Source organism: Thamnophis elegans, chromosome 16 (assembly GCF_009769535.1).
Source record: "Thamnophis elegans isolate rThaEle1 chromosome 16, rThaEle1.pri, whole genome shotgun sequence".
Lineage (NCBI taxonomy): Eukaryota > Metazoa > Chordata > Lepidosauria > Squamata > Colubridae > Thamnophis > Thamnophis elegans.
The window spans coordinates 38350703-38368436 of NC_045556.1; the positions used below are offsets into that span (position 1 = coordinate 38350703).

At 50.9% G+C, this 17734-nt stretch overlaps 1 protein-coding gene across 2 annotated transcripts in view; it reads left to right on the forward strand.

The window, feature by feature from the left end:
* The window catches only part of NACC2 (NACC family member 2), a 50084-nt gene that overhangs the window by 22785 nt on the left and 9565 nt on the right, over positions 1-17734 (forward strand). Inside the window, exons 3-6 of one of the 2 annotated variants that reach the window (XM_032233468.1) lie at positions 10903-11188; positions 11438-11496; positions 12511-13425; positions 15843-16010. In XM_032233468.1, coding sequence (XP_032089359.1) covers positions 12570-13425; positions 15843-16010 — 1024 coding nt within the window. In that variant the 5' untranslated portion in view covers positions 10903-11188; positions 11438-11496; positions 12511-12569. The remainder of the gene's footprint in view (positions 1-10902; positions 11189-11437; positions 11497-12510; positions 13426-15842; positions 16011-17734) is intronic. The other variant, XM_032233467.1, reaches the window with a different exon arrangement.

Sequence of the window (17734 nt, forward strand, 5' to 3'; positions counted from 1 at the left end):
CCGAAACCAGCCAGGGGGCAGGGAGGGAGGGGGGACAACGACTTCCTTTCCTTTGTCCCTGGATGCTGGTGAGGTTCATTGGCCCCGCGGGAATTCCTTTCCCCTCCAGCCAGTGAAGGAAGGCAGGATGCTCTGCTCGCCGGAGGGAAATCTTTCTCTTCTGATTCCTCCGTCCGTTGGCTTTGTCAAAAATCGGATATAAGTTGCACTGGGGCCCTCACAGCAAAAGGATGCAGCTCGCAACAGAAGAGCATCAAGAGTCACCTGCAATTACGACCTTTATTTATTTATTTATTTATTTTGCTGCGTTTGCTAAGCGAACCTCCACGGACTGTGTCCGTCGGCTGGGAAAGTTGCAAAACACTCCAGGTCTCATGCTCCCAACTTGCAATCACCTGATACTGCAGTGGTTGTGAGTGCGAAGACCCAATTGTAAGTTCCTTTTTTCAGCCACGTCATAACTTCGAAACGGTTACTAAGTCAAGGACTACCTAGCCTTAGCAAATAGCGCACCATGGGTCCCACGGTGACATTTCCTATGGTCCAAATTCCTCTGTTTTCCTTTCCGCCAACACCGATTGGACAAAATATTTCTTTCTGTAATATTCTTCTTGGATCTCCAGATTGCCTCCCGACTTACAGCAGTTCATTTAGTGACCGTTTGAAGTTGCGACGGCACCAGAAAAAAAGTGACTCAAGGACCATTTTTCACACTTGAAAACATGGCGGAATCCCCAACCGTCATGGGGTCAAAATTCTTGACAACCGACTCGTATTTATGACGGTGGTGGTGTCCTGGGGTGGGGGATCACGTGATGCCCTTTTGCAAAGGGGAAGGCAGATTCACTTAACAACCAGGTGAACTAACCACTGCAGGGATTCGTTTAACAACGCTGGCCAGGAAGGTCATAATCAGAGCCGAGGTGACGCAGTGGTTAAATGCAGCACTGCAGGCTACTTCAGCTGACTGCAGTTCTGCAGTTCGGCTGTTCAAATCTCACCGGCTCAAGGTTGACTCAGCCTTCCATCCTTCCGAGGTGGGTGAAATGAGGACCCAGATTGTTGTTGGGGGCAATATGCTGACTCTGTAAACCGCTTAGAGAGGGCTGAAAGCCCTATGAAGCGGTATATAAGTCTAACTGCTATTGCTATTGCTAAAATGAGGATAAGTTCACCTAAAATATGCCTGAGTTAGCAAGTTTGGTCTTAGGTCGAGGACTGCCTGTTGTTTAACGGAGCACAGCTTTTGGTGGGATTCGCGCAGATCCCTGTAATTTCCCAAATTAAATCCTGAAGAAGGATGGAGTTCCAGGAAGGGAGCTCCCCCCCCCCAGTGTGGATTCATTTCCTGCGCAGGTGAGGAAGCCTCAGGAGGGAGGGAGGAGGAAGAATCCCGCCGTCGCGAGACAAGGGGCATAAATCACGACGCCCATCTAAGAGATAAAGAACGTTGGATTTTAGGCAGAATTAGGAATGCAAGTGGGGCACCTCGTATTTCACCTCGGCTTCGACTATTTATGGCACAATATGCAAATCCACCCGGCTATGAATATTAAAAGATGAATGAATTATGATATCTTCTCTGTCTTTAAGCAAACAGTGGGCTCAGCCCCCTTGGCTGTTTCGGAAATACTTGTTTGCGCATTGCAATTTTTATTTTATTAATTTTTTTTCCCCCACCTGTTGGGCTTTCCAACGAGGTGAGTAACGGACAGGCGAGCGGCAATCTTCTCTTTTGCCTCCACTAAGAAAATAGCAATAGCAATAGCAGTTAGACTTATATACCGCTTCATAGGGCTTTCAGCCCTCTCTAAGCGGTTTACAGAGTCAGCATATCGCCCCCACAGTCTGGGTCCTCATTTTACCCACCTCGGAAGGATGGAAGGCTGAGTCAACCTTTGAGCCGGTGAGATTTGAACCGCTGAACTGCAGATAGCAGTCAGCTGAAGTGGCCTGCAGTGCTGCACCCTAACCACTGCGCCACCTCGGCTCTTGGCGTACGTTCGCAACGGGGAGCAGAATTTCCCTTGCTAAGCAATGGGGTTGTTAAGTTAGAGGGAGATTACAGTCCTTTTTGCCACGGTTGTTAAGTGAATCACGGAGTTGTTAAGAGAATACACAATCCCCCCCCCTCCCTTGAACTCTGCATGTTGGGAAGCGGCTGGGAAAGTCACACAACCCTGGGACAGTGCCAATCATTTCGATCAACGTGGGGAGCACCGCAACGGGCGTTGTAAAGGACTTTTATGATTGCTGCAATGCTCCAAATTTCCAGGGTGGGGGCAGAGTTGAGAGAAGATGCTGCTTGGGTGCCCGGCGGTGGGGGGGTGGGGGGGTGGGGGGGAGAAATTTGCAGCAAGCCATGCCAAGAAACGGTTGGCGCTTGTGTCACCCCCCCCCCTCCTTAAAATGTCTTCGTAACGAGATTTCTGCTCTGCCCTAAATGCATTTTATTAGCTTATGTAATTCCCTGGGAGATATATCTGCATTAGGCGGGCAGGAGAGAGTTTTATATAAAGATAATATACCTAAGTCAATAGCCTGGCTGGTTCCCTTTTTATTTGTGATTTTGCTGCGTTTTCAGTTCACCTCCTCTCTGGATGTGGCCTTCAAGGCCATCAAGTGAAATCTCATGACAGAAGGGAGCCTTGTATGATACTTTAACACAGTGTTTCTCAACCTTGGCAACTTGAAGATGTCTGGATTTCAACTCCCAGAATTCCCCAGCCAGCATTCGCTGGCTGGGGAATTCTGGGAGTTGAAATCCAGACATCTTCAAGTTGCCAAGGTTGAGAAACACTGCACACCAAGCACTTTCTTTGTTCTTTTTTTTTTTAAGTCTTTATTTTGGTTGTATTTTAAACATATTTTACTTTGTTTGACTTGATGGGATGGAGAACATTTAAACTTCAACCCTTGCATGATTCCTGGGGAACTTTCCCTTCTAATCATTGGTTGTGTGATCCCACCACAGAGATGAGAACTCTTCCTTTATCTGGGAAGTCAAGAGACTAACACATATGAAGAACGGTTGCAGGAACTGGGTATGTCTAGTTTAATGAAAAGAAGGACCAGGGGAGACATGATAGCAGTCTTCCAATATCTCAGGGGCTGCCCCAAAGAAGAGGGAGTCAAGCTATTCTCCAAAGCACCAGAGGGTAGGACAAGAAGCAACTGATGGAAACTAATCAAGGAGAGAAGCAACTTAGAACTGAGGAGGAATTTCCTGACAGTGAGAACAATTAACCGGTGGAAAAACTTGCCTCCAGAATTTGTGAATGATCCAACACTGGAAGTTTTTAAGAAGATAGCAATAGTTAGACTTATATACTGCTTCATAGGGCTTTCAGCCCTCTCTAAGCGGTTTACAGAGTCAGCATATTACTCCCAACAACAATCTGGGTCCTCATTTTACCCACCTCAGAAGGATGGAAGGCTGAGTCAACCTTGAGCCTAGTGGGATTTGAACAGCCGAACTGCTGAACTGCAGTCAGCTGAAGTAGCCTGCAGTGCTGCATTTAACCACTGCGCCACCTCGGCTCTTATGTTGGATGTTGGATATCCATTTGTCTGAAGTAGTGTAGGGTTTTCTGCCTAGGCAGGGGGTTGGACTAGAAGACCTCCAAGGTCCCTTCCAACTCAGTTATTCTATTTGTACTTCCAGAGTTACCAATTCTGGGTAAAATCATAAAATCCCATCAACTGACAACAGAAGCTCAGTAGCTGGGGGCTCCTCTTGCCAACAAACTTGGTCTTTCCCTCGTCCGATTGTCCGTCTCAGAAACCACAGCACAAACATTGCTGAAGAAATTTTACAAAATTAAGGATCTGAAACCCACAATGACACATCGAAAGCGCTCAAGGAAGAATAGGGCAATTCTAGGCAAAGGGGCGGCTCGAAACGACAATATGGTGGTCTACCATATTGAGAGGATCTGTGTTCTGGAAGGGTTTTCCCAGCCTGGTGCCCTCCAGATGTTGCCCAGCTAGCCAGAGGGATTCTGGGAATTGCAGTCCTTAAGACATCTTATCTAGAGCTGGAGATATATTGGTTAGAAATGGAGGCCTTATACTCCCCAACATCTGGAGGTTGCAGAGCTCAGAGAATGCTGTCTCTCGGAACATCTGGAAGGCAGCGGACGAGAGTCAAAGAGACTGAACATCTGGGCAGCCTTTGAGCGATCTCGATGGTTGGATGTCTCTTCCGTCGCTCGAAAGAAATCGTTAGGAACATCTGGTTAATTCCGTCTGCGGTGGCGGGAGCGATGTCGGGACACGCGGAAGGGTGGTGGCAGGTTTTGGCTAAAGCGGAGGCGTGGGGTGGGGTGCGGGGTGGGGGGAACATCCATGGGCTCGTGGGGTTCGAGCAAAGGGCCAGGGGCCCCTTCCGTTGAAGTCACCTCTTGCCAAGGTTTCCCAAGGCAAAAACTGGGAGGACCCATTGTGGTTTCCAAAACTTCCGGTTTTAAGATTTCAACCCCCAAATTCTGGAAGTTGAGAGCCACAAGTCTTCAAATGGCCAAGATTGGAGACACCACCACCCGGTTATATTATACCGCATCTTTTCCTTGGGCACTGGGGGTTGGACTAGAAGACCTCCAAGGTCCCTCCCAACTTTTTAATTCTAATTCTGCTTTCCAGAATGGGTTCCGGGGCCAGTGGAAGGGGGGGGGGACAGGATTTCTGCAGGGATCTGTCCTCTGGTGGTTGAACGGACGGACGGACGGACGGACACACACACACACACACACACACACACACACGGCAGCGCCGGCTGGCGTGTGCATCTTCCCCACTGGGCCCTTTCATGTGGCTTTTCCTTCCCTCTCTCTTATTTCAACCCCCCCCCCATGCGTTCCTCGGGCTTTCTCATTCCTCTTTCTGCTGACTCACAGAGTAAGTGGCTGAAGGGAGGGAGGGAGGGAGGGAGGGGGAAGAAGCCCAGGAGCCTCAGGCCGCCCTCCATCCCAAGCACCACGCAGCCGAAGCCAGGAGGAATCTCTCTCCTCTCTCGCTCTCTCCCAGGGCTTTGTGAGTGTGTCGGTCCAGCTGCCTTTCCCCTTCGGCGGGGGTGGGGGTGGGGGGGCGTGCCTTGAAATTGGGAGGGGGTGGTCTGCAGGACTGGAGAAATGGGGAGGGGTCCCCTTGCGGGAATTTGGAGGAGAGCGGGGGGGGTCTTCCCTGTGCTTGGGAAGAAATTCGGAGCAGGTGGGATCTCTCGCTTGAGTTATTCGGCTCCACTTTTGAGGAGGGCAGGACAAAAGGTGGGAAGGGGGTCTTCTCGGATGCTGCCCACCCCCTCCAACTTGATTCGGGGAATCTAGAGAGCGGAGTTTGCCTTGAAAGAAAGCCAGTAGATTTCCCCCTTAAGGGCCGGTTGTTCCCCCTTTGGAGAGTGAATAATTTGTCGAGGAGGGATCCCGCGGGAGGCGCCCAGAACATGGCTGTCCAGTGATGGTCCTCTGCCTCTCCTCGCGCCGATTTCCCCATCCCTGGAGTCTTTTTATCTTTATTTTTACGGGCTTCTCCTTATGCCGTGACGTGATTCCGTTCTTTCTCAGTCTGCGCCGTCCTTTTCTCTTTCCCCTGATCCTTGAATTCGGGTGTTAGAGAGGCACCTTCCTCTGGCCTTCAGCTTAGGTAGACAATTAATACAAGGTAAGCCAAATAAGGTGGCATCATGGAATCCCATCCCTGCCGGCTGAGGGGCGTGATGGTTGAAATGCCACCCCGCCTGGGGGGGGCGCCAGGTTGGAGAAGGTGGACCAAGCCCTCCTCAACTCTCCCTCCTCCTTCTAAGTCTCCAGAGGTGGAGTCATCAGTGCCCAGAATTCCCAGCAAGGGCCATGCCAGCTGAGAAATGCCGGCGTCCGTATCTCTGGAGGCAGCGTTCAATTTTTAGCGATCATGTTGTCACGTCCGAAAATCTTGGGAGTCGATGTCCAGACATCTGGGGCAGGTTTCAAGTTTGAGAAGGTTTCCTCAACCTCTCAACACTTGGAGTGGGGGAGTGAGTGGGAGGGGGGGATCACAGCACCTGTCCCCCTTATGACTCTGGGTCCCAATCGGCCCCACTTCTCAAATAAACCTCCTTTTATTTTATTGGTGAAGACCAAGCGTAGGCACAGAAGCTGTTAAAACTGCAGCATTTCACAGCAGGCTGCAGAATTGCATTGCGTCTGTGTGTGTCCCCCCCCCCCCCGGGGCAGGGGGCTTTTTTCTCGTGGGACGGCCAAAGTTTTGGCGCCAGAGAGAGAGAGAGAGAGAGAGAGAGAGAGAGAGAGAGAGAGAGAATTCATTTACGGAAGGAGTCTCCCCTTCACTCAAAACAAGGCTGGCTGAAGAGTTTGCATTGTGCCAAGGAGCACATTTCTGCAGCCGTCCGGGGCGGGTGGCTGAAGAAAGAGAGAGGACTGTCTTGGAGAAAGATGGCGTTGGGACACAGGTGCCCCCTGGCGGGCACGCCGATCCCACGGCCCAAGTTAAGAGCCGAGAGGGATGCAGCTGCTGGAGAAAAGTTTCCAAAGCGAAGAAACACGAAAATAAGCTCTCCTCCCTCCCTCTGGGATTCCGAAAAAGTTCCCTTCCCGAACGGGGCAGCCTGGTTCTGTGTCTGCAAACTCTCAGAACCGGCCACCTGCGGCCTCTTGGGAGTTGTAGTTCCCCCTGCAAGGAATGGGGTGGGGGGCGGCCTGGACTTTCGAACGCCGAGCAAAACTTCGCCGTCACAACTTCCAAAAGTTAGAAGTGGGTGAGCGGTGAGGATGGTGCCCAGAAATAGATTTTAGGCCACTTTAGCAAAAAAGAAAACGGAAAATGTTATAATAATAGTAGTAAAAAACGGGGGATGCTGAAACGGTCGTAAGTGTGGACAGTGGTTATCAGTCCCCTTTCTCGGCGCTGTTGTAACTTTGAGCACTCACTAAATGGTTGTAAGTCAAGGACGACCTGTACCGGATACCCAGATTTGTAAAATGCTTCCTAGGTGTTGGAGAGCAATTTTAGCTGAGGTGTGAGTGCAGGAGGCGGCCTGTTCCTTGTTGGCCGACCATTTTTCATCTAATCCGGTCCGATTCTGCCAGCATCTTTGCCAGTCTTGGCGGCCTGAATTTAGCCAGGTGGCTTATTACTATTAGTCTTCTCATCGTCCCTATCGCCCATCTCCTCCCACTTATGACTTCAGGACTCTTAACTTTCTTCCTTCTGTCCTTACGATTTCTGTTGATAGGGATGGTTTCCTGATTGCTTATTTGTACCCTGTGAGTATCATTAAGTGTTTAGCCTTATGACTCTTGATGAATGTATCTTGTCTTTTCATGTCCCCTGGGAGCATCTGCCCCAAAGACAAATTCCTTGTCTGTCCAATCACAAGAATTATATTCTGTTCTATTCTCTTCTCTGTTCTCTTCTCTTTTCTACTCTACTCTACTTTACTCTCTCTTCTCTCCTCTTCTCCTCTTCTCTTCTCTGTTCTCTTTTCTGTTCTACTCTACTCTTCTCTTTTCACCTCTCTCCTCTCCTCTTCTCTCTTCTCTTCTTTTCCCTTCTCTCTTCTCTTCTCTTCTCTTCTCTTCTTTGTTCTACTCTTCTCTACTCTTCTCTTCTCTTCTCTCTTCTCTTCTCTCTTCTATTCCCTTCTCTCTTCTCTTCTCTATTCTCTTCTCTCTTCTCTTCTCTCTTCTCTCTTCTCTTCTCTTCTCTCTACTCTTCTCTTCTCTCTTCTCTATTCTATTCCCTTCTCTCTTCTCTTCTCCTCTTCTTCTCTTCTTTTCCCTTCTCTCTACTCTTCTCTTCTCTCTTCTCTTCTCTATTCTATTCCCTTCTCTCTTCTCTTCTCTCCTCTCCTCTTCTCTTCTATTTTATTCCCTTCTCTCTTCTCTTCTCTTCTCTCTTCTCTTCTCTTCTTTCTTCTCTTCTCTCTTCTCTTCTCTCTTCTCTTCTCTCTTCTCTGTTCTACTCTTCTCTTCTCTACTCCACTCTACTCTACTCTATTCTATTATGGGATGCGCTTTGTATGTTCCACCCCCCCCCAATATTGTTTGAATGGAGATGGTTGGCCATCCCCAAATCCTGACGGTCCGACTGTAGTGGAATTTCCTCCCTCTTATTATCCTTCCGCGAATCACGGAGGGACGTCCGAGTGTCTTCCAAACGTCTCTTCCTCTGGACTTCTCGCCCTCTTTCTCTGAAGATCATTTTCCTGACTTTCCACGCCGGAGAAAACTTTGCCACTCGTTATTATGTTACCCCAAAGCGGTGTTTCTCACACTGGTTCCCTTGCAACTCTTCTTACAGGTAGTCCTCGACTTGCGACCTGTTCATTGAGCGACCGTTCAAAACAGCCCTGGTTTTCACACTTACGACGGCTGCGGCGTCTCTGTAGTCACGGGATCAAAATTCAGACGCTTGGACAGTGACTCATATTTACGACGGTTGCGAATGTCCCCCTTCCGTGACCTCCCAACAAGCAAAGTCAACGGGGGGGAGGGGAACCCGATTCACTTAACAACCGTGTGACCATCTTAACGACTGCGGCGATTCGCTTAACCGCTTGTGGCGAGGCAGGTCGTAAAATGGCACCAAAGTCAACAGATGTCTCCCTTAGCAGCAGGAATGTTAGGCTGAATTGTGGCCATAAGCCGAGGACTGGCTGTATTCTGCTCTGCTGTTATTCTGACCCTTCAGCCTGGTTCCACTCCTCCGATCGCCTTTGAACCCCCAATTTTAGCTGGGAGGAGGCTTCGGCTAGGATTGGGGGGAGCGGGTTTCTGGCAAAGATGGAGAGGCCGATGATGCTCCCAGCCTCCCTGACTTCTCCCAGTTCCCCTATGTATATTAACCCATGTAATATGGTTGTTGTAGTACTGCTACATATCCTCCTCCTTCCCTGCCTTACTTTCCCTTTTATTGGTATTGCAATTGGTCGCCCCGTCCGCCAGATGTTCAGACTGGACATCTGGCTGCTTATCGAGTCCTTCCCAAGCGCCCGGGACAGGCAGCTGTCGGTGTTTGATAGGATCTCAGGGGTCTCGTCACGGGATGTAAGCTGTTTCCAGCAAGGCCGCCTTTTTGCAATTGACCGATGGGGATTTTGTGTCAATGCCCACGACAGCGTTCAAGTGGCGCTCCAGATGTTTTGCAGTGGCACCCAAGGCGCCTGTGGCTACTTCTCCTGCCCTGGCTTCCTTGTGCCACCGTCGTTCCGTTTCTATAAGTGAAAGCCTTTGTATTTTGTCAACTTCTCCACTTCTCTCTCTTCTCTTCTGCTGTCTCCGGGAACGGCCGAGTCTCCTCTATCCAGAACTTTCTCTCTCTCTCATCGACCCTTATAAAGTCCAGGGTGTTATGTGGCCGGTGCTTTAATTCTAAAGTCCCAGAGTTTCTAACTTCTTCGTCTTTCTGTGATTTGAGCTCCCACAATTCTTGTTTGCAGGCAAATGGTATTTCTCGCAGATCTTTCTCCTCCTTCTCCTTCCCTTCCTCCTCTTCCTCTTCTTCCTCCTCCTCCTCTTCCTCTTCCTCTTCCTCCTCCTTCTCCTCTTTACTTCTTCTTCTCCTCCTCCTCCTTCTCTTCCTGCTTTCATCTTCCTCCTCTTCCTCCTTTTCTTCTTCTCCTCCTTCTCCTTCTTCTCCTCCTTTACTTCTCCTTCTCCTTCTTCTTCTTCTCCTCTTCTCCTCCTTCTCTTCCTGCTTTCCTCTTCCTCCTCTTCCTCCTCCTTTTCTCCTCCTCCTCCTCCTCTTCTCTTCCTCCTCCTCCTCCTTCTTCTCCTCCTTTACTTCTTCTTCTCCTCCTCTTCTCCTTCTCCTCCTTTACTTCTTCTTCTCCTCCTCCTCTTCCTGCTTTCCTCTTCTCTTCTCCTCCTCCTCCTCTTCTTCTCTTCCTCCTCCTTCTCCTCCTCCTTTACTTCTCCTCCTTCTCCTCCTCTTCTTCTTCTCCTCCTTTACTTCTTCTCCTCCTCCTCCTTCTCTTCCTGCTTTCCTCTTCCTCCTCTACCTTCTCCTCCTCTTCTTCTCTTCCTCCCCCTTCTCCTTCTTCTCCTCCTTTACTTCTCCTTCTTCTCCTCCTCCTCTTCTCCTTCTCCTCCTTTACTTCTTCTCCTCCTCCTCCTTCTCTTCCTGCTTTCCTCTTCCTCCTCTTCTCCTCCTCCTCCTCCTCTTCTTCTCTTCTCTTCTCCTCCTCCTCCTCCTTACTTCTCCTCCTCCTCTTCTCCTTCTCCTTCTCTTCACTGCTGCTTTGCATGTACACCTCTGTGCTTCCCCAGCGGAGACAAAATCCCTCCTGTGTGTCTCGTCCCATTAGCCCAAAGGGAGCCGCTGAGTTCCGCTCGGCTCCTCTCCATCCAGGAGGGGGTTAACCCAAAAGCTGCATCAGCACTGCAGATTGCTTGAAAGACTTGGGAGGTTCTGACACTCCGAGTGTCCTAGAGAGTGGCAGGGGGGGGGGACGGGGGACGGAGGGGGAGCCAGGCACAGCAGTGCAGGAGGGCAGAGAGGAGGCAATTCACATGCAAAACCCGCACCACAAATTCCCCTCCTTCCTCTCCCCCACCACCACCACCACTCTCCCAAAAAAAGTGAAAAGGTGGAAGGGGGGGGGGGAAAGGAAGCCAAAAGAAAGGAAGGAACCAGCACTCTTTGGCAGCGGTGCTCTGGTGGGGCATAGCCTGAGCACTCCATCAGCAGGGTGCAGTATATCTGCCATCTTTGTTCAGGCTGCAGTGACTCATCAAAAGTCAATCTTGAACCAAGACTTCCCTGGCATTGATTTCCTCCCCCCCATCCCATTTCTTCCTTTCTTTCTTTCTCTCTCTCTGTCTTTCCCCCCCCCCCTTCCCCCTTTCCCCCTGCTTCGGAATTGGCATTTGCACCGGGGACCTTATCAAAGGCTGCTATTCATTGCAGACAACCGGCTGAACCGCTCAACCACCGGCTCCAGCTGCCCGCCAGCGACCGGCCAGCCCTGGATCTTCCTTCTCCTGCTGCCGTTAAAGAGAAATCGGACTCAGCTGGGGAAAAAAGGAAACCCCCACCACCACCAACAACCCCAGGAGCTTCTCATCATCGTCCCGGCGAAGGAGGAAGGGATGCTCGGATGCCGTTTCTGTCCCTCCTCCTTCGTCCCCGTCCCCTCGGTTTAGGAGACTTTCCCCGGGAAGAGCTGAGCTCCTGTTTTCATCCCCGTGGAAAGGTACGTCCGTCCGTCCATCCGTCCGTCCGCGGGGAAAGCAGGCAGGCGAGATCTGAGGCAGAGAAGAAGTTTGCTGCACGGGGGCTGCGCATCGCATCGGCTGGCCCCCCAGGGCTGGCTGCCCAGAACGGCTGTGTGTGTGTGTGTGTGTGTGTGTGTAGATGCCAGGCTGCGTCCCCCCCCCCACTCCCAGGGATGCAGCTATCTGTTTAAAAAGCTCCTTTCTTTTTCCCTGGGTCTTAATTCCAGCCCTCCCCTTGGGAAAAGCGCCTCTTTCCTGGCCGGGACGACGCCCCCAGAGTTGAAAGGTGATTTTGGGGGGGGGGGGGGTCTATAGGTGGCTGGGCTTGGGGTTTAGATGGTGGGAGGGTGGGGTGGGGGGAATTGTGGCAGCTCCTGTGTAATCCCATTAGAAGCACCCGCTAGTGGGGGGGAAGGAAGGACCGAAAGCCACCTTCCAAAGTCAAGTTCTCAGAGTAGCTGAAGGTCCCCGCGTCCTCCCTCTGCATCTGCTTTTTGCTGCATTCGGGCGGGAAGCGTCCCTCGTCACATCCTTAAAACACCTCCGTCGTGGGATGCCAAGCAGAGAGCCGGACAGGTACCCCAGAAGGCCCCTCCGTCCCTCTCCTGTCCATCCCCCATGCCTTGGGCTCCAAGGTCCAGTGCGGAAGAGGCTCCACCTTGGAGGAGAAAAGTTTTGGCCAAAGGTTCAAGATCACAAGAACTGATGGGGTCCCGGGTTGACCCTCCGAGGCTACTCTTAACAGAACAACAGAGTTGGTAGGGACAGTAGAGGTCTTCTAGTCCAACTCCCGCTGAAGCAGGGAGACTCTATGCCAGTGTTTCTCGACCTTGGCAACTTGAAGATGTCCGGACTTCAACTCCCAGAATTCCCCAGCCAGCATTCGCTGGCTGGGGAATTCTGGGAGTTGAAGTCCAGACATCTTCAAGTTGCCAAGGTCGAGAAACACTGCTCTACGCCATTCTAGACCTTCTTAAAAGACCTGAAAGTCCGCCCACTGCCAGGAGTTCGATCCTGACCGGATCGAGGCTGACTTGACCTTCCATCCTTCCCGAGGTTGGTCAAAGATCAATTGAGGGCAAGAAGCCGGCTCCGACAACCGCTTAGAGAGGGCTGTGAAGCGCTATACAAGTCTAAGGGCTGTTGCTATCTGGATGTTGATCACCTGATCGTGGAGATCGTCCTAAGGGTGGAAAACGGCCCTAAGTCACTTTTTTCACTGTTGCAAGCGGAGGATTGCCTGCGTTCAATTCAACCAAGCGTTTCCCTCCTTCCCTCCCTCTTCTCCCCCGCCCCCCAGAAGATGCACTTTCTGTTGGATGCTGTCGCCGTGCTGAATGCGTAAGGACGGGCCGAGAAATGTCCCAGATGCTGCACATCGAGATCCCCAATTTCGGGAACACCGTGCTGGGCTCCCTGAACGAGCAGCGGCTGCTGGGCCTCTACTGCGATGTCTCCATCGTGGTCAAGGGCCAGGCCTTCAAGGCCCACCGGGCGGTGCTGGCCGCCAGCAGCCTCTACTTCCGGGACCTCTTTAGCGGGAACAGCAAAAGCGCCTTCGAGCTGCCCAGCTCGGTGCCGGCCACGTGCTTCCAGCAGATCCTCTCCTTTTGCTACACGGGGAAGCTGACCATGGCGGCCAGCGAGCAGCTGGTGGTGATGTACACGGCGGGCTTCCTGCAGATCCAGCACATTGTGGAGAAAGGGACGGATTTGATGTTCAAAGTCAGCTCCCCGCACTGTGACTCTCAAACGGCCATGACCGAAGAGGCTGGCGGCTCGGAGCCCCAGAGCCCCTGCAACCCCGTGCAGATGCCCTCCATGCCTTACGTCATGTCCCCTTCGCTGCCCATCCCGCTCCTCACCCGGGTCAAGCACGAGAACCTGGAGCAGCAGGCGCCGCTGCCGGCCAAGCGGGCCTTGGAGGGGGGCCTGCGCGACGCGGCGGCGGGAGGCTCCTCCAGCACCACGGCGGTGAAGCTGTCCCGCGTCTCCTACTACGGGGTGCCCAGCCTCGGCCCGCTCATCTCCAGCATCCCGCAGGCGCCGTACGCCCAGGGGGAGCGGACGAGTCCCGGGGCCAGTAGCATCCCAACCACGGACAGCCCCACGTCCTATCACAACGAAGAGGATGAGGAAGATGACGAAGCCTACGACACCATGGCGGAAGAGCAATACGGGCAGATGTACATCAAGTCCACGGGGGGCTACGCAGGTAACCCTCTCCTCTTTCCCTTCCCCCTTGTTACTAACAGAATAACAGAGTCTGGAGGGACCTTGGAGGTCTCCTAGTCCAGCCCCCTGGTCAGGCAGGAGACAGTGTACCATTTCAATGGTTGTCTGGTCTGCTTGGAAACCTCCAGTGATGGAGATTCCACAACCTCTGGAGGCAACTTCTGTTCCACTGGTTGGTTGTGATAATTGTCAGGAAATCCCTCCTCAGTTCTAGCTTGCTTCTCTCCTTGGTTAGTTTCCATCCGTTGCTTCTTGCTTTGGAGAACAGGTGGACCCCTTCTTCTTGGGGGGGGGGGGTCTGCCTGTTGGGGGGAGATGGATTTGGAGTTTTTGATGATCATTGTCCAATCTCGGTGGTGGTGGTTCTTCTCCTCCTCCTCATTTTTTCTTTCCTCCTCCTCCTCCTTCCTTCTTTTCCTCCTCCTCCTCCTTTTCTTTCTCTTCTTCTTCTTCTTCTTCTTCTTCTCCTTCTTCTTCTTCTTCTCCTCCTCCTCCTCCTCCTCTCCTTCTCTTTTTCTTTCTTCTTTTCTTCCTCCTTTCTTCTTCTTCTCCTTCTCCTTTTCTTTCTTTCCTTCTTTTCTTTCTTTCTTTTATTCTTCTCCTCTTCTTCCTCCTTTCTTCTCCTCCTCCTTTTCTTTCCTCCTCCTCCTCCTTCTTCTTCTCCTCCTCCTTCTCATTTTCTTTCTTTCTTTTCTTCTCCTTTTCTTTCTTTCCTTCTCCTTTTCTTTCTTTCTTTTCTTCTCCTCCTCCTCCTTCTTTCTTCTCCTCCTTTTCTTTTCTTCTTCTTCTTCTTCTTCTCCTTCTTCTTCTTCTCCTCCTCCTTCTCATTTTCTTTCTTTCTTTTCTTCTTTTCCTTTTCTTTCTTTCCTTCTCCTTCTTTTCTTTCTTTCTTTTCTTCTCCTCCTCCTCTTCCTCATCCTTCTTTCTTCTCCTCCTCCTTTTCTTTCCTTCTTCTTCTTCTTCTTCTCCTCCTTTTCTTTTCTTTTCTTCTTCTTCTCTTCCTCTTCCTCCTTCCTTCCTTCTCCTCCTCCTTTTCTTTCCTCCCCCCCCTCCTCCTCCTTCCCCCTTTTAAGAGTGAGGTACAGATTCCTCAACCCCAATATAGTTTATAAACAGTCATGGCAGCTGAGTCTTCCTAGAGTGAAATGCCTTTGGATTCAGCTCAGCCTCTTGTGATTGCGGGGAGTCCTCGAGTTACAACCAGAATCGGTCCTAGGTCAGTTTTTTCAGTGCCATTGTGACTTTGGTCGCTAAACGAATGGTTGTAAGTCGAGGATCCCCTGCACGGAGTTTCTCCCTCTTTTCGTTCTTCTTGCAACCCGCCGGTAGTGAGACGTTCGGTTGAGACCTTCCGCCGTGGCTCCTGGGACAGTCCACGCTCTGTAAGGAAGCCTCAGAAAAATGTCTTCTAGAGCTTAGATATAGATATATGATAATGAGGGAAAGGGGCTCCAGAAATAGATACCCACTCGTGGAATTTCCTAGCTGCAGGAAGGAGCCGGGTCTGATTGGGGTCTCTGGGTTTGTCTTCCCAACTGATGAGGGTCTTGGGCTATTTTAGGAGGGAGAAGCTGAAGGCAAAAAAAGTCTCCTCTCCTTCCCAAGTTGGTCGTTCCCACGAGAAGCCCCTTCGGTGGGGAAACAACGCTGCCCAATAATCACAGATCCAGTCTGGTTTAGTGCTTAAGGCACCAGGCTAGAAAGCCAGAGGTGGTGAGTTCTAGTCCTGCTTTAGGCAGAAAAGCCGGCTGGGTGACTTTATTATTTTATTTTATTTATTAGACGTATACCGCTTCATAGGGCTTTCAGCCCTCTCTAAGCGGTTTACAGAGTCAGCATATCGCCCCCCCCACAGTCTGGGTCCTCATTTCACCCACCTCGGAAGGATGGAAGGCTGAGTCAACCCTGAGCCGGTGAGATTTGAACCGCCAAACTGCAGAACTGCAGTCAGCTGAAGTGGCCTGCAGTACTGCAGATGGGGAGTTCTAGTCCCAACTTGTTCATGAAAGCTGGCTGGGTGATTTTGGGACAATCATCAGGAGATGGGGAGTTCTAGTCCTGCCTTAGGCGCAAAAGCCGGCTGGGTGACTTCAGGTTAGTCACCAGGAGATGGGGAGTTCTAGTCCCACCTTCTTCATGAAAGCTGGCTGGGTGACTGGGCCAATCACCAGGAGATGGGGAGTTCTAGTCCCACCTTCTCCATGAAAGCCGGCTGGGTGACTGGGCCAATCACCAGGAGACGGGGAGTTCTAGTCCTGCCTTAGGCACGAAAGCTGGCTGGGTGACGTCAGGTTAGTCACCAGGAGACGGGGAGTTCTAGTCCCACTTTCTTCATTCCTGAGTGTGAATCGAACTCCCGTTTCCTGAGTGTGACTCCTCCTCTTCCTCCTTTCCAAGGGCCTCCAGAGAAGACGGAGCAAATCCCCGTGGAGAGCCGCTCCTGCGTCCTCATCCGGCGCGATCTGGTAGCTCTTCCGGCCAGCCTGATCAGCCAGATTGGTTACCGCTGCCACCCGAAGCTCTACTCGGAAGGCGATCCTGGAGAAAAACTTGAATTGGTTGCAGGTATTTATGAGCAGGGCCCACGCCTGGGCGCAAAACGAGGCCCCCCCCTTTATGCCAGGATCCCCGTAAGCATTAAAAGGACATCATCATCATCATCATCCTCAGTAACGGCAGATAAAAGCCTCAAACTCACAACGGGTGGGAAATCCGGGAAATTACAAGCGAGCGTACAATCTCGGTGTTGCAGTCCAATCTTAGTTGTAGGAATCGACTGGAGGGAAGTAATGGCTTTTACGTCAAGTTTATTATCGTTACTATTATTATCATCTCTTTTATTCATAAACATGAAACTCAAGACAAATGAACATTCAAAAATGCGTCACAATGGATATGGATATGGATATAAGTTTATTTATAGGCCGCCCTTTTCCCTGAGGGGACTCAGGGCGGCTAACAACTTATAGGGAGGGGATACAAACAGTAACATATAACATAACACATAATTAAAAATAAACAACATTCATTCAACATTCAGGTGGGGGCAGATCAAGTCTTTACCCCCAGGCCTGGCGGGATAGCCAGATCTTGAGGGCTGCGCGGAAGGTCTGAAGGGTGGTGAGGGTACGAATCTCCATGGGGAGATCGTTCCAGAGGGTCGGAGCTGCCACTGAAAAGGCTCTCCTCCGCGTAGTGCCCAGCCGGCACTGGCTGGCAGATGGCACTCGGAGGAGGCCTAATCTATGAGATCTAATCGGTCTCGAGGAGGTAATCGGCAGGAGGCGGTCTCTCAAGTACCCAGATCCACTACCACAAATACCATTGGCCGGTGCTGATGGTTGCTGCAGATTGCTGCCAACGTCTTAGATACCAACTTATTATTATTATTTCTTTTATTCATTAAGCATGCCAGCGTCCTGGGTATCAACCAAGAACCTTTTCAAAATATACGATGTTCCGAGTAGCGTAGTTTTTTGCAGTTCCGCTGGTGTTATTGGAAGAAGCTGCAAATTCTTGATGTGTTTTGTAAAATTCTTGGACAGGGTACCAATTGCCCCGATGACCTTGGGTATCACCGTTACATGCTTCCTCCATAATCGGGTAGTTTTATTTTATTATTATTATTATTAAATCGCACAGTCAGGCAGGTGCTCAGAGTAGATTTGGAATGTCTCCCCACTAACTGAGTCCTGGTGTTAACCCTAACTTTGCTAAACAGAAGTGAGGTTGACTACCTGTATTCACCTACAGGTAACCCTCAATTTACGACCATAATGGGGGGAGTAAAAGTTCTGTTTCTAAGCAAGGCGGCTGTGGCGTAACTCATCCTTTGCCACCGCCGCTAAGCAAATCACTGAACTTGTTACGTGAATCACACGGCTGTTAAATGAATCGAGCTTCCCCCATTGACTTGCCTTGTCGGAGGCCAGCGGTGTGTGTGTGTCCGTCCGTCCTGGGGGGGGGGTGGGGGGGGTTCTACAACTGTTGTAACTACACAACAGTTGCCAAGCATCTGGATTTGAATCGGGGAGCCCGCAGCAGTGACAGTGTGATGATTGACAGTGTCAAATTTTCCCCCCACTGTTGTAATTTCAGGGGCCACTAAAAATCTCATTCATAAAATAATAAATAAAGTGAAAGATTCGGATTCGAACCCCAAACCCTTCTTTTCTCTGCTTTTAAATTCCGTGCGTGGCCTTTGGAGGCCGATGTTTCATCTTCAGGGGCTGGGAAGAAGGAGCTTCCCTCAGTCCTACTATCAAACGGTGTAATTGCTCTGCTGGGAA